The sequence below is a fragment of the Fonsecaea multimorphosa genome, assembly GCF_000836435.1.
Source record: "Fonsecaea multimorphosa CBS 102226 unplaced genomic scaffold supercont1.16, whole genome shotgun sequence".
Lineage (NCBI taxonomy): Eukaryota > Fungi > Ascomycota > Eurotiomycetes > Chaetothyriales > Herpotrichiellaceae > Fonsecaea > Fonsecaea multimorphosa.
The window spans coordinates 587,769-603,264 of record NW_015971650.1 but is presented as its reverse complement, the minus strand read 5'-3'; the positions used below and the strand labels follow the sequence as shown (position 1 = coordinate 603,264).

Sequence of the window (15,496 nt, the reverse complement as noted above, 5' to 3'; positions counted from 1 at the left end):
CATTCAAGTTGCACCTGCCCATTGAAACTGTGACCTGCACTCTGCCCGCCTGCATCGTCCTTCCAGTCGGTTTGAAACCATTTTTCAGTTTGACGCCTCTGTGATACAGTCACCCATCTCTTCCCTGTGTCCATTGCGTCCTCCTTTTATGGAACCCTGCTTCGATTCGTGCCATGGACAATGTCAGACGCCTTTCTGCTGGCTATCGACGAGAGATGTCCTCCGCTCCCCCCCGTGATTTGCGCACGGCACGGATGCTTGACTTTGGCTCCAATTCAAATGCCTCTCACAATGTCACCCAGCGACAATCGCCTTATTTTGCTCCACCAAGACCTCTGGAGCCCGGCATGTTCGAGCCTCACTCACCCCCCGAAGTTGAGAGGCCACTTGACGACTTTGGTAAGCCGAATGCTGAACGGTCTATCGTCCAAGGTACTAAAGTCCCCCTTAGACAGAGCTCTGCTCGAGGAGAGTTCGAGAGCACAGGGACGTGCAGGGAGACCGGGCCCGGTCCGGGTCTCGCTTCCTCTCAAGGCTCTCACACCATCAATGACCAGCAGCACGAGAAAATTCTCACAAGGTGAGCCATTGTTCAAGAGCAGGAGTTAGGCCCTCATGATGGATGCAGATGACTCGCGTGACAACTCAGACCTCCAGGCATCTAGCTCTTCGCCCACTGCCCCGACCACGAGTCCCACAGTATCTTTCCTCCAAAATCGTCAACGGGATAGAACGAATCCATCTCTTCCGGAAAAGGTCTCTGACTCAAGACTACATAACATTTCACCTGAGCAAGTCGGGTCCTCCTCCAACATGACCACTGGAAACGTGAGAGCAGGCCGGACATCATCGCTGGGCAATCAACCTACCTCAATTCCACCTGTCGTCCAAGGAATTCGGCTGGTCCCAGCCACTACACTGCCAGACCAGCTTCGTTCGGTGTTCAAGTTTGAGATCTTCAATGCTATTCAGTCAAAATGTTTTGAAAGTGCCTTCGAGTCGGATGACAATCTTGTCGTGTCTGCCCCGACTGGGAGCGGGAAGACTGTTATCATGGAGCTGGCTATCTGCAGACTAATAGCACAGTCCAAAGGTCGAGACTTCAAAGTTGTATATCAAGGCCCAACCAAATCGTTGTGTTCGGAAAGACATCGGGACTGGCAAACCCAGTTCGGTGCTCTGGGTTTACATTGTGCCGAACTCACAGGCGACAGTGACCATGGCGACTTGACCAATGCACAGAAGGCAAACATCATCATCACTACTCCAGAAAAATGGGACAGCGTGACTCGAAAATGGAAAGATCATGCCAAACTGATGCAGCTTGTCAAACTCTTTCTTGTTGATGAGGTGCATATTCTCAAGGACGAGCGCGGCGCTACTCTGGAAGCCGTCGTGTCAAGGATGAAGTCCGTGAAATCTAGTATCAGAGTTATTGCATTATCGGCCACTGTGCCGAATTCGGAGGACGTTGCAACCTGGCTGGGAAAAGACTCTTCGTCGCAACACTTGCCAGCACGCAGAGAGGTCTTCGGAGAGAGTTTCCGGCCTGTCGAGCTCAAAAAGCACGTTTATGGATTTGAGGCGAAGAGCAATGACTTCGCCTTTGAGTCGATGTTGACACACCAGTAAGAGGATCCTCCAAACCCAGGTTCCATACTGACAGCAACAAGGATACCTGAAACTATTGCAAAACATGGGCGGGGGAAGCCTGTAATGGTATTTTGCTCTACTCGACGAGCTTCAGTTGTAACTGCCAAGATGCTGGCAGAGATGTGGTCGACCTCTCATCCCTCACAGCGCCTTTGGAAAGGACCGGAAAAGCAGCTCTTCCTGACAAACCCTGATCTGAAAGGTATTTAATCACATTCCTCTTGCGGTCCTCCCGTTTTAACTATGTCTCGATAGCCACTGCGGTCGCTGGAGTAGCATTCCACCATGGAGGCGTAGCTGCAGCAGATCGGCACACGATCGAGAATGCCTTTTTAGACGGGCAGGTCAGTGTCATATGTAGCACTTCCACCCTCGCTGTTGGCGTGAACCTGCCCTGCTACCTGGTAATCCTGAAAGGAACAAAGGCCTGGTCCGACAATGGCTTCAAGGAGTATGCAGATCTGGAAGTCATGCAAATGCTCGGTAGAGCAGGGAGGCCACAGTTCGAAACTTCAGCATGTGCAGTGATTCTCACACGGAAGGACAAAGTTGCGCACTACCAAAAGATGGTGTCAGGCGAAGAAATGTTGGAGAGTTGTCTTCATCAGAATCTTATCGAGCACCTCAATGCAGAAATTGTCCTCGGAACAGTACGTGACGTCGCAACGGCAAAGCAGTGGCTCGAGAGTACCTTCTTCTACGTCCGCCTGAAGAAAAATCCCTCCTACTATCAATTTCGAGAGGGAGTCGAGGAAACTACCGAGGACGAATTGCTCGAGCGACTGTGCAAGAAGGATGTCGGGTCACTTCTGGACGCAGGACTTGTGGAACACAAGTCTCGATTGACCTCGACGGCCTTCGGAGAGGCAATGGCAAGGTACTACGTCCGTTTTGATACGATGAAATCTTTCATCCAGTTACCTCCCAAGGCGAGGACGTCGGAAATCGTACGTGGTCCTCCTTATGATGAGGATTTGACTGACCAGTGATGACAGCTATCCGCTTTGGCTCAAGCAAGAGAATTCCGCGAAGTACGAATGTTGGCTGGGGAGAAGTCTTTTTACAAAGAAATCAACAAAGCCCCGGAAATCAAGTTTCCGATAAAGGTCGATGTTGCTCTTCCATGCCACAAGATTTCTCTGCTGATCCAGGCCGAGCTGGGTAGCGTCCCGCTACCTGACGGCGAAAACCACAAAAAGCATCACCAACAGAGCCGAATTGATAAGATTCCCGTCTTTGCCCATGCGAATCGACTGATTCGGTGTATCATTGACTGTCAACTTCATCTTGAGGACGGCGTCTCCGCTCGCAACGCGCTTGAGCTAGGGCGCAGTCTTGCGGCACGTGTCTGGGACAATACTGCTAGCCAGCTAAGGCAAGTTGAAGGCCTTGGTGAAGTGGCTGTTCGAAGATTGGCATCGGCGTCCATCAACAGTATCAACACGCTTCTCAATACAGAACCTTCGCGCATCGAAGTGATCCTTGGGAAGAATCCTCCCTTCGGCTTTCAACTATTGCAAAAGCTGGAATCATTTCCCAACCTGAGAGTGTCGGTCAAAGAGACTGCTCGAGAAGTTCGCATTGGTGACGGTGTCAGAATCAAATTCATTGCGGAACTTGGGTTCCTGAACAAGTCGGTCCCCCGTACGTTCAACAAAAAGTCATTCTCTGTCTGCTTCTTGGCTGAGACATCTCACGGAGCTCTGGTGGACTTCAGAAGATTCAGCCCGAAAAAGCTTGAAAATGAGGAACAAGTGTGTCTGGCTTTACACCTCACGAAACCAACTAGTCATGTCAGCTGCTATGTGATGTGCGACAATATCGCTGGTACCAGTAAGTACGCCCAATTGAATCTATCGAACATTCCGACTTCGGCGTATCGAGTGGCGGAGTTGCGGAACGAGGAGTTCGACGACGGCGGCATCAACGACCAGGATCTGCTTGACCTGGAAGGGGCAGCTGGAGCCAAAATCGAAGTGATCGAAGATATCGACGACATTGTCGACAAAGAAACCAGGCAGAAGTGGAGAGCGCCATCGCAGGAGGGCGCGCAGCAACACCAGTGCCCGAATCCGGAGCACGCGGAAGATGCCGATATTGCCATATATCGAGAGCCTACACAACTACCTAGCGGGCGCTGGACTTGTCAACATGACTGCAATGAACGGGACAAGAAATGCAAACACCGGTGCTGCAAAGAAGGCGTGGCAAAGCCCAGGCGCAGACCAAAAGTGGAGCCCAAGGTCAAAGAAGACGAGAAGATCCAAAAGAAGATAACAGCAGTGATGAAACCGAAAGTCAAGCCAGAAGGCAAAGATCTCCTGCAGTCGATAGATCTGACCACAGCAAAATTGGAGAGAAAGCCAGACCAGGATACAGCCAGAACTTCCAACAAACCACGCCTTTCAAGAAGCCGAAGCCTGAGAGGGACGACGGCATCCAGTGACGCTAAGCGCGTTGAAGAACCTGCCGCGAAAAGAGTGAAGCTGTCAGAGTGTCGAAAAGCGGAGGCCTCCGCACACCCTTACGCAGATCCCGGCTTCAAGACCCAAGATTCACTGCAGTCTTCTCACAATAGCCAGTCCGACGTCCTCAAGGAACACCACTCAAGTACCGGACAAGCCAACGATGACTTTTTCAGACTGTTTTCCGATGAAGACGACGACCTTGTCAATTGCTCACTCGGAGATCTTGGATCAACAGATGAACATGCCTCACCAGCTGGAAAGAGTACTGGGGTCGTTGAGTCAACCAACCCCATCCGCACAGACCCAGGTAACGACGACTGGGTCCCAGAAGAAGAGGAACAGATGGACTTCTTGACTTCAGATATTGACCTCGGGTGTTTTGATGCACCGCTCGAGCACGTTTCCTTGTCTGACGTTGTCAAGAAAATTAAAACTCCTGCGACAATTCAAGAGAGCTCTGCAGTGCCAGAACTACCAGAGTTTGCAGATGATGCGACCTTTGATGATGATTTCTTCCTTGCCACTGCCGACCTTGATGAGACTGCGACAAATCATCCTGGGAAAGTCGCTGACTCTGTCGGTCTTCCTTACGAGGATAGCACATCGATTCTAGATACGCCGGTCGAATCAGTGGTGAAGACTCCGGAAAACCCCGAGCTCATGGACGTCCCAGCAGAGACTGAGAATGGTATTGCGGAGCCTGCAGGCAAAGAGTCTAACTCTCAGCGGGAAAGGAGATTGTACGAAGAAGACCAGCAGAGAAAATGGGAAGGAATCGATCAGTGGATATATGATGAGTTCCACCAGTATGTGGAGCTTGTTTGATGGAATTTTGTCGGTCTGAGAAGTGGTAGATAGGACAACTCTTCATCTACGAAAAAGGTCCAGGCAGGGGGTGAAATAGTTGTGTTTATATCCGAATGGATCAAGTGGATGACATTACGGCTTGATATTTCGATCCTGGTGTTGTCTGTTGTCTAGATCGGAGTTGGTTCCACCGAGTCATAAGGGGGCCTTTCTCTCAACAGCCACAGGGATCTGCATAAGGATTCTTCGGTGGTGGTGTTGGTCTGCTCTCTTTGTCATCCAGCCCCTGATCATCAAATGTGGATGGATTATGGCCTTCAAATCCCCCTTCGCTCCTGGAGGAAGGCCATTAGTAAGTTAGTAAGGAGTCTCCCGCGATGCCGTCATGCACTTCACGCAGGCAACGGAGAGACCCTTCGCGGTGTGTGAAAGGGGTGCGGAGATCCCGTGCCAGGAAATCGACGTACTCTTCCAGGAAGCTGTTGGGCGCTGGATACGAGGCCAGCCGAATTCCTCCGGTTGGCTGTGGATGGCCACCATCGACTTTCGCTTGGGTTGCTTGCCTCAAACGTCGATCGACCATGGGTCTGGGTGGGCGGATACTTGGCCGGTCTGCAAGGCTAGCTGAAATCTGCAAGCCATCACTCTGGATGCTTCCGTCCCGGTACGCTTGGGAATACACATGGGCAAACAAAGGCCTTTTCTGTTTTGAAAACTCTGACGCTTTGACAGGGTCATGATTCAGGCCGCTCTTGACTTCAGAATTATGTCAATTCTACTGTGGCTGGATCCTCGCAAGGGATGTGAAAGCGACGCAGGTTAGTAATGGGACTCGGAATCCAGCTGAAGAGATGTGTATAAAAGAAGACCGGCTACCTCCCCCATCGATTTCTGTGCGACATCCAGCAAGCTCCTCTTCAAAAACGATCAAGACTCTACAAGACCCGAAACATTCTAGCAAGCGCTTAAAGAGCACCACCACAACCAACTTCTAGTCTCAAGATCAACATGGTCGAATTCACGGTGTTCAAGGGTGGCAAGGCGGGCATCGTCAAAGCCACCTCCCGTCGCGAGATTGGCCCGCACGACGTCCTGGTCAAAATCACGCACAGTGGCCTCTGTGGCACTGATGTGCATCACAAGGGGTTGGACATGGGCCTCGGCCACGAAGGTGCGGGCATCGTGGAGGAAATTGGCAAAGACGTGACGATCTTCAAGAAAGGCGACCGCGCTGGCTGGGGGTACATTCACAACTCCTGCGGACACTGCAAGCAATGCCTTCGAGGCGCGGAAACCTTCTGTGCTGAGCGCCAGTATTACGGCACGGCCAACCTTGACCAAGGATCCATGGGCTCGCACGCCGTGTGGAATGAGAACTTCTTGTTCAAGATTCCCGATGAGATCAGCATGGAGGACGCTGCTCCCCTGATGTGCGGCGGGGCTACGGTCTTCAACGCCCTTCAGTTTCACGGGGTCAAGAGCACCGACCGTGTCGGGGTCATTGGCATTGGCGGTCTGGGACATCTCGCCATCCAATTTGCGGCCGCGATGGGCTGCCAAGTTGTCGTCTTCTCCGGCACAGAGAGCAAGAAGGAGGAAGCCATGAAACTCGGCGCCAAGGAGTTCTACGCGACCAAGGGACAAAAGGAGCTCAAAGTGTCAAAACCCATTGACCACTTGCTCGTCACCACCGCCTCGCAACCGGACTGGAACATGTACCTCCCCGTCATGGCACCTTCGGGGACTATCTACCCTCTTACCGTCAGCTTCGAGGACCTGAAGATGCCGTACATGGACATCATCATGGGCGGTCTGAAGATCCAGGGCAGTCTGGTGGCTGCCAGGGAAATCCACAAGGAAATGCTCGAATTTGCGGCCGTCCATGACGTGAGACCCATCATCCAGACGTTCCCGCTAACCGAGAGGGGCGTCAAAGATGCATTCCAGACCCTGGAAGACGGAAAGATGCGGTATAGAGGGGTGCTGGTGGCTTAGATCAAGGAGCTGAGATCGAGACTGGTGGGCGTTGAGTTGCGATGGAGTTTCTGCATGCGAGCGAGTTCAGGATTCTGTGGCAGGCTGGTGGGACTGTTTATAGAGCGCAATATGTTATATTACATGTCTATCAAGCTTGAGATTAATTTTCAGGAGCATGAGTAAATCATTTACCTCCGTATTGTTGCTCCTTGTCGACGCCGTTCTCGTAGTGCATGCCCGAGGCTGAGCCGATATTCAGCCGAGTCACATGGCAATCCAAGCAGCCCAAGCAGCCCCAAACACTAGCAGCCCAAGCATTAACCACGATGATCCACGGCTGCCAGTGGGTGCCAGTGCCAACGGCGCGAGGTGGCGAGGTGGATCGCCGTCAAAGAAAAAAGGAGACGCGTGTCCAATGACCGTGATTGGACTAGCATTGGCGGAGATTTAGTTTTTCCTGTCCCGCCTATTGCAACCACGAGCCCAGCCTCTCGCCTCTCCAAGTCCTGCTCGATTTCTCAAGACCAGATCGTGCTTCCTCCTCCCCAAGAAAATCCCCTGGCCTGGGCCAGACGTCAATGCGGCAACGATGCTGCTGAAGCCCAAGGAGGAGGCGGGCGACAGCCAGACCGACACAGATGTCCGAGGTCTGCGCAAGGTTCGAGCTCAAAGCCCGTGGACATGGCGACCTCTCACCCTCATTACGACCGCCCTCGCCCTCCTGTCGCTCTCTATCGTCGTTCGCTCGTCCCTCCGGTTGCAAGTCGACCCCCAAGGATGCGTCATGTCGATGATGGCCCCGACCTACATCAAGCTCTCCGGATTTGACACGGAACATTCGCGCTTCGCAACCAAATATTCGCTGTACTTGTATCGGGAAGAGGGGGTTGACGAATACACAAGAGACAACATTGGATTGCGAGGCGCTCCGGTGCTTTTCATCCCGGGGAATGCTGGGAGTTACAAGCAGGTCCGGTCCCTCTCGTCCGAGGCCTCCCGCTACTTTCACAACGTCCTGCGTCACGATGCTGAGGCCGTCAAAGCTGGCGTACGGTCTTTCGATTTCTTCACCATCAATTTCAATGAGGACCTCTCTGCTTTCCACGGGCAGACGCTGCTGGATCAAGCCGAATACGTCAACGAAGCTATTGCCTACATCCTCTCCTTGTATGTCGACAGCAACCGCCTCCGTCGCGACTCGCAGTTGCCAGATCCGAGTTCTGTTATCCTCATTGGGCACTCAATGGGTGGGATTGTCGCACGCACTGTACTTGCAACTCCGAAATACCAGGCAAACTCGGTCAATACTATTATTACTATGTCGACGCCTCACGCACGACCACCAGTCTCCTTCGACGCAGACGTGGTCTCTCTGTACCACCAAGTCAACGAGTACTGGCGAGAAGCATACCTACAGCGCTGGGCTAGCAATAATCCTTTGTGGCATACAACTCTGATATCCATCGCTGGAGGAGGTCGAGACACCACTGTACCTTCCGACTACACGAATATTGCCTCGCTTGTGCCGGAAAGTCATGGGTTTACAGTCTTCAGTTCCACTATTCCTGGTGTCTGGACTTCGATGGATCACTTGGCGATTACTTGGGCCGATCAAATGCGAAAGGTCATTATCAGATCTCTCTATGATGTGGTTGACGTTCGCCGAGCGGCACAGACCAAGCCACGGTCAGAGCGCATGAAAGTCTTCCGGAAGTGGTTTTTGACGGGCCTAGAGGACAATGCGCCAAAGAACATACGTGACGCGCCTCATGAAGTCCTCCTAACACTTGGTGATGGGACAAGGTCGGCCGTGGCCAAGGAGAACAATGTCACCCTGCGGCAATTTGGATCGAATGATCATATGTCAGCAGTTCTGCTACCGATTCCCTTTGTGGACAATACTACCTCGAAAAGCTTCTCACTTCTGACGGATCAACAGATGGATGCCCAAGGCGGGTTTGAGAAAATGGAAGTACTGTTCTGCAGCGCCTTTCCACTCGCTGGAGGGCTAACTTCAACACCATTGCCAATCCAGTTCGACCTCTCGCCGGGTGACCCGAGCGCAACGAGACTTGCTTGCAAAAGACCAGCCGGGGAAGGCATCCAACTGCCTGCCTCGACAAGATTGTCCCAATTTCCGTTCGAGCAACAGCCCCCGTTCACGTTTTTGACCTACGATTTGAGAGATCTCCAAGACCACCAATTTGTTGCCATAATAGACAAAACCACGGAAAGGAATCATGGCTGGGCGCATGCAGAGATTGTCTCTGCCTCAGAATCCGTCGTCGCATCTGATGTGAGCCTGCCGATGCTCTTGCTTCGAGGGCTGAACCTGGAGCTCCCTTCTAGCCGCCCTTTGGTGACAGAAATCCGCGTGCCATCCATTCGATCGAGCTTACTGGCATATACTCTCCAAATTCGCCAGCACGGTTGCAGGACCGATACGGAACTCTTCACGCCGCTGTTGAGGCAGCACATCGACAGCCCATACGAGTCAAAGTACTTCGTCAACTTCAAACAGGGAGATGTCAATCTTCATGGGGTGGCTCCCTTTATGCCGCCTACCCTGGACGGCCGAGAGTCGAAGGCAGGCGTGGCATTCCAGATCTGGTCCGATCCGACCTGCAATTCTTCCTTGGAGATCCGCTTGCGGGCAGACCCTGTTGGAAGTCTCGGTAAGCTTGTGATCAGATACCGCACAGTCTTCGCAGTCTTTCCGCTGCTGGTAGTGGCTATGGTCCTGCGGAAACAGTTTCGAGTTTACGACAATTCCGGGATTTTCATCTCCTTCTCCGAAAGCCTCGACCAGAGCTTGAGGCTGCCACTCCCCGTGCTGATGCTCTCGATGACGTTCTTTGCTACCGCGTTCACAACGGCAAGCTCGGCAAATATTGTATCGAGCAGTCATACTCAAACCAATGGCACGGCAGTCGACTTTGCCCAGAACGACCTTCTTTTGGGCTCTCAGGACACATTCTTCTGGTTTCTCGTCCCTCTGGCAGGCCTACTTAGCGTCGGCGCCTGCGTTCTGGTCAACTATGCCATCCTGGGACTGTTACACTTCATTGTCATCGTATCAAATTTCATCTCACAACGCTACATCAGACCTGATGACGGGGAGAAGGGCATAGCTTCTGCCTTCGTGGCAAGCACGCCCCGCCGTCGAGCCATCAACACGGCTGTCCTGCTATTCCTGGTTGCGACCATCATTCCTTATCCGTTCGCTTACGTTGTGGCCTGCATTGTACAGCTTTCTACCTGCGTACGGGCATTGCGCCACGCCAAAGATTCGAGATCTGGGCCAGCGCATAATTTCTTCAACTACACGTATTCGATACTCATTCTAATGCTCTGGGTGTTGCCGATTAATGTTCCGGTCCTCGTTGTGTGGATCCATAATTTGGCGGTGCACTGGCTGACACCGTTCTCATCACATCACAACGTCTTGTCCATAATGCCCTTTATCCTTTTGGTGGAAACTCTGTCGAGTGGGAAGATGGTGCCATCTGTGCGGTCATTCAGATGGGCGACCAACCTGTTGTTTTTCGTCCTGGCTGTCTATGCGGCGTTGTACGGCATGACCTACGCGTACAGATTACATTACATTGCGAACATCATTGCGTTGTGGCTCGTCTTGCTTCATTTCTCCACCTACCAGAAACGGATACCTACCTAGAGGAGGGTTGGGGAGGGCTATCTTGGTCTAAAACAGAGATAGAGTTAGATGGCAGACGGGAAGACACCAGTTGGTTCTGGGCGGCGTCAATCTGTCGATAATAGAAGCTTATGAAGATCCAGAAGAGTCTGCGTAGAGTGGACAAGTTCAACACGCTGTTCCTGTTTCAAAAGCATCTACGATAAAGCTCCAAAGAATTGTCTGCTCGAAGATGAAGAGATGGTATGACTCTTCTTCAGTCAGTCCGAACGTGTTTGAACGCCGGTCAATCCCCACGAACTTGCATTTCGACATGTGAAGATCGCTGTGGTACTAGACGCCATTGTTGCTACAGTCAACACCACCTCTGCAGCATTTCCAAACTGTACATATGTAACATATCATATGTACATACGTACCTGGTCACGAGGCCCCAGGTTATATGGGGGGAACACAATACCCAAGGGAGAAAGTGTGGATGGATCTGGCACACACGAGACTTTGGATCTGGCGCACAGGTACCAAGGTAGGTACCTAGGTAGGTACCTAGGTAGGTAGGGTGGGTTTTTTACTCTGAAAAATTTCTGGTGTCAGTGATTTATTGATGGCGCGGACGGGACGGGCTGTTTTATTGCAATGGTAACTATATCCATTCCCCAGGGGTTTCACTCGGGATCAACGTATCAAGGCCGGATTATCACGACCAAGCAAGGGTTATGGGGGGGAGGCTGGAGGAGAGGTTCTCGAGTTCAATTGATGGAGATACTGTAGGTCCCATCCCACTGTAATTTTGTCGTGAGATAAAGTACCCATGCCAGGCCGTGCCATGCCATGCCATATCTCTTTCATTTCATTCCATTTTTCGTGCACATGTCGTGTCATATCATGTCGTAAACCATATGCCTATCCAGAGATGCCGTGCCCTCGTCCCGGTCCATACGTGAAATGCAAAATGCAAAATGCAAATGCGGTGACGAGACAAAACGTCACCGCTGCCTTCTCTCGCCTCGTCTGTTCAAGCTTTCTTTTTGAGAAATCAATGGACCAACCCTTTATTCAGCGCAACGTTCCTTCCCATCTCCTCCTCGTCCTTCTCTCGGAACTCGATCCCCAACTCATCCAATCCGTCACTACTCATGGATCCCGCCAGCAACGAGCCCATCCTCCGCATCATGCCGATGCTTCTTCGCACTCTATGGCCTCTCCCGCCGCCATCTTCATGCTGCGCATTTGCGAGATCTTTGGGCCCCCCGCTTACGACTGCTGCTGCCACTGCTCCAGTACCACCACCGCCACCACCAACAGGACTGCTTCCGGTGTGGAAAAAATGATGGTGGTGGTGGTGCGAAGGAGAATCCGGGCTATTATTATTGTGCTGATGATCCTCAGTAGAATTTTCTCTTCTCCACTTGGCAAAGGCGCTGCTCTTCCTTCCCTTCTTAGCATCCTGCGCGAGCGTGGCGCTGGGTTGAGGAGGCCAGTTGCCTTCGGATTTCCACCCTTCAACCAATGCGGGGATCATGTGACACAGTGGGATGGGCACGTTGGGCGTGAGGCCTTGGACCACGATTTTCGAGTAGATGGTTGGATACGCGGAAGGCTTTATGCGCTCTCGAATGATGTTGTCTTGCGGAAGTATGGGAGGGTAGATGGGGATCCAGGGGCCTGGTTCTGTGGAGGTTGAGGATGACGGTGACGACGGGGGTTGAGAGGTTGACGAAGGTGAAAGAGGTTCGGCGGTGGTGTTGGTGGTGGTTCTTGTGGCGGACGTGGGTTCTTCGACGCTGTCAACGCTCGAGCATTCCGGGGTAGGTGACGCCGGTGACACTGGCCAGCTTGTCGAACCCCCATCTGTGGAGTTGGGCTGGGCCTGGTCCCCCTTGTGTCCCGTGAAGACTTGAGAGAGGCGAGATTTATAGGAAGGTCTTTTCGTCGTCGAAGACGGCCGACGTTCTGTAGGTTTGTTGCTGTTGGGTTTCTGCTGCAGAGCTCCAGTCCAGGCGTCACGCCTCTCATGCCACGTTTTCAGCCCCTCATTCCACGACATTTCCTCTTCCTGCATTTTCCTTCGCTTCCTCCTGCGCTCCGCAATCACCGTCCCCACGGCCTCGGGACTTTCAAACTTGTATGGGTCGCTCTTCGCGGCACGGCGTTTGGAGGCATAGTCCTCGATTTCTAGGTCGGACTGGGCCTCTTCACGCAGGCGGTATGTGAGGGGCTCGCGGTGAGGGATGGGGGATCTGCCACCGCCGTTGTTGTTGTTGTTGGCTGTGGGTGTCGGTGACGGGTCCGGAGGCCACTCCCAGTCGTCCCGCACCATGGACAAGACCATCCGCCGGGCGGCTCGAGTGGCCTCTGTCCTCGACGTCGGGTCGGTTGGAGACAACGGAGATGAGGGGTCTGAGGCGTAAGAGCTGGCATTGGAGGATTTCCGTAGGCGTTGAGTCAACGTGTGGAAGAAGGGAGTAGAGGCGTGGTTGTGGCTGCCATCGAGAGACGGTCGAGGCGAGTGGTGAGCCATGGGAGGTAGGTAATGATGGTATAGCGGGGAAGCCCGAAGAGGTGGTTTTACGACAGTGGTCTAAGTGGCGTGCTGATGGTGGAAAAGATGGCTGAGCGTCACGGCGTTGGACTCATAGGATATAATACAGAGATAGAGAAAAGGTAGAGCGAGTAAGGAAGATGGGTATTTTTTGACGGTGACACAATGGAAAAGCACGCAACTCTCACACGAGCAAGGCAGGGCGGATGGCCCAGGCAAAAGGCAGTGGATGCGCTCGCAACGAAGCACTGCAAGCAGGCGAAAAGAATCGAAGAGCAGCGCACACACGCATGGTCAGTCGTGGGTGGGCATTTTGTGGGCATCCGGGCAGTGCGGGCGGGTCACCTTTAACCAGGGGCGCCAATATCCAGCGTCCAGCACCTTGGAACTAGTACGGTATGGGCACTGGGTACCCTAAGCCGCCCAATCGCCTGGGACATACCGGGTCCCTCGGCTGATCCGCACATGGACCCCCTCTGGAGGTAGCCCAGAAGCAGCAATTCTTTGCCAGAGGCCCAGAGCCGTCCGGGCGAAAAGCGCATGCCACCTGGTGTACCGCCATACCGCCATACCGCAAGCGTCGTGGATTACGCAAGCTCTCGCAAAGCTCCGCCCGTGGGTGCCTGGGGTAAATGGTTCAAGCTTTGGACACATCGGCCCTTGCGGCGCCCAGGCCCCAAAAAATCCGGGGGAACCAGTAGTGGTTGGTGTCGTTGTTGCCCAGTCGGAAATAGCCCCTTGTCTGTCAAACACTTTCATGGTCAAAAAAAAAGTGTCATTATCCAACCTTCCCACCACAACTGGTTCAGCCGTCTAGTGGTTGTCCAAGATCCCGCACCCCATCGATGGCTGCTGCAGTCTCTCGGCTACCTAGGTAGCTTGTATCCCAAACGTCCAGACTCTATCTGCTGTCGTCAACCACAAAGAGCGGGTCTTTCCTTCCAGGCGCCGAGAACAGCGACAATATGCTGACAGTTACCCTGCACGTTTTGTGTCTTTCTCGTATCCTTGTTCTGTTGGCCATGATTCCGAAACGTTTGTCGTTGTTCCTCAGCTGCGTGCGTCTGAAACACTCCTCATAGACTCATCATCTCCCCTGTCCCTAGCTCCAGTTCTCACAGACTCTTCATCTTCCCTATTTCTATTCCTAGCTCTCGTCCCCATAACGCTCCTCCATTCCTGCGACAACCTCGATCTGTACGACGGCGGCCTTGCCACCCCCGCGTCTGAACCCTGTCCCGGCAAATTCATCAACGCCTGCAACACATCACTGCTGAACTGATTGCTCAATGACGGCTCATAGAGAGGTAACGTGTCCTTTGAGGCTGTCGTGCGAATGTGCGCCGGCTCGGGTTGCGTGATATAAGGACCTCTAGTTTCGTTCTCGTTGGCACCACCATCGGCACCACCACCACCGGTGTTCGAAATAGGGTAATGCGAAATTGGCGTGCGCGTCGCCGGTCGGATTCCAAGACAGCGCCTTATCCGCAAAAACCAAAAGGGTGACGCGACGTACGAGTACCGCAGAATCCACGCGAGCACGACCAAGACGCAGATGGTGATCCCGGCGATCGCGCCGGGGGAGTGACGACCGTTGTTGTTGATGGCTTGTAGGTCTGCATTAGGTGCGTTAGGGTCGGTCGGCGTGGCGGCGGGCGCGTCGGCGCTGGGAGAGGAAGAGGAAGGTAGGGTCGGTTGCGTTGGTGAGGGCATCTTTAGGCTTTTCTTTACACAAGCGTCGTCGTCGCCGCGGCGATGCGGTGTGATGGGTAGGTAACAAGCTTGGAGACGGAAATGACGAGCGGCTGCGGCGATGGTATAGAGGGACAAGTCCTACACAACAGGTACCGGCAGAAGTGACGGATAAGGAGCAAACCACGTATATGGATGCGTTCTTCATTCATTTACACTCACCACTATCTCACTTCACCACCCTGCATTCAATTTCACTTGAGTTTTGTCGAATAACGAGACGTCTTTCCTTATTAGCTACCCATTTGTTCAATTACCGTACCAGTAATCTATACTCGTAAAGTGACCGAGGTGGTGTGGCTGGGATGCGCGGCGAGATGGCATTCGAAGCGTTGGCTGCAAATATCAGAATCAGTGTCAATACCAGCATCAGTACCAGCACCACCACCATCAGCAGTTCCAGGACAAGGGCGAGGAGAAGGACAACAATGAAGATGAAGATCCACGATATCATTTGTTCAAGTTCATAGCTCTGTTTAGACGACCGTCGACATTCACCAGCCAGCCGTCCATTCGGTCATCTGACCACCTGCAATGGAGATCTGTTCGACCATGTATGCGTCTTGTCTTCTCGCTGTTCCAGCCCATTGACATCAACAACCTTGCCCTGAATCGCAGTCGATTAGGTTTATGCAAGAGAAA

At 52.9% G+C, this 15,496-nt stretch overlaps 5 protein-coding genes across 5 annotated transcripts; 3 read left to right on the top strand and 2 right to left on the bottom strand.

Annotated features, from left to right (window-relative positions):
• Window positions 1-173: 173 nt before the first annotated feature.
• Z520_07865 (uncharacterized protein) lies at window positions 174-4,946 on the top strand (the record flags this gene model as incomplete). The annotated part of the gene is made up of 6 exons (XM_016778362.1): window positions 174-399; window positions 452-580; window positions 629-1,628; window positions 1,674-1,855; window positions 1,909-2,600; window positions 2,649-4,946. 6 exons carry the CDS (start codon window positions 174-176, stop codon window positions 4,944-4,946), a joined length of 4,527 nt encoding a protein of 1,508 aa, XP_016630722.1.
• A 990-nt stretch (window positions 4,947-5,936) lies between these two features.
• On the top strand, window positions 5,937-6,923 carry Z520_07864 (uncharacterized protein; the record flags this gene model as incomplete). Its single annotated transcript, XM_016778361.1, has 1 exon — window positions 5,937-6,923. The coding sequence occupies one exon, from the start codon at window positions 5,937-5,939 to the stop codon at window positions 6,921-6,923; it is 987 nt and encodes a 328-aa protein (XP_016630721.1).
• Window positions 6,924-7,494: 571 nt separating this feature from the next.
• Z520_07863 (uncharacterized protein) lies at window positions 7,495-10,581 on the top strand (the record flags this gene model as incomplete). Its single annotated transcript, XM_016778360.1, has 1 exon — window positions 7,495-10,581. The coding sequence occupies one exon, from the start codon at window positions 7,495-7,497 to the stop codon at window positions 10,579-10,581; it is 3,087 nt and encodes a 1,028-aa protein (XP_016630720.1).
• Window positions 10,582-11,596: 1,015 nt separating this feature from the next.
• On the bottom strand, window positions 11,597-13,081 carry Z520_07862 (uncharacterized protein; the record flags this gene model as incomplete). The annotated part of the gene is made up of 1 exon (XM_016778359.1): window positions 11,597-13,081. The coding sequence occupies one exon, from the start codon at window positions 13,079-13,081 to the stop codon at window positions 11,597-11,599; it is 1,485 nt and encodes a 494-aa protein (XP_016630719.1).
• A 1,071-nt stretch (window positions 13,082-14,152) lies between these two features.
• On the bottom strand, window positions 14,153-14,815 carry Z520_07861 (uncharacterized protein; the record flags this gene model as incomplete). The annotated part of the gene is made up of 1 exon (XM_016778358.1): window positions 14,153-14,815. One exon carries the CDS (start codon window positions 14,813-14,815, stop codon window positions 14,153-14,155), a length of 663 nt encoding a protein of 220 aa, XP_016630718.1.
• Window positions 14,816-15,496: the final 681 nt, after the last annotated feature.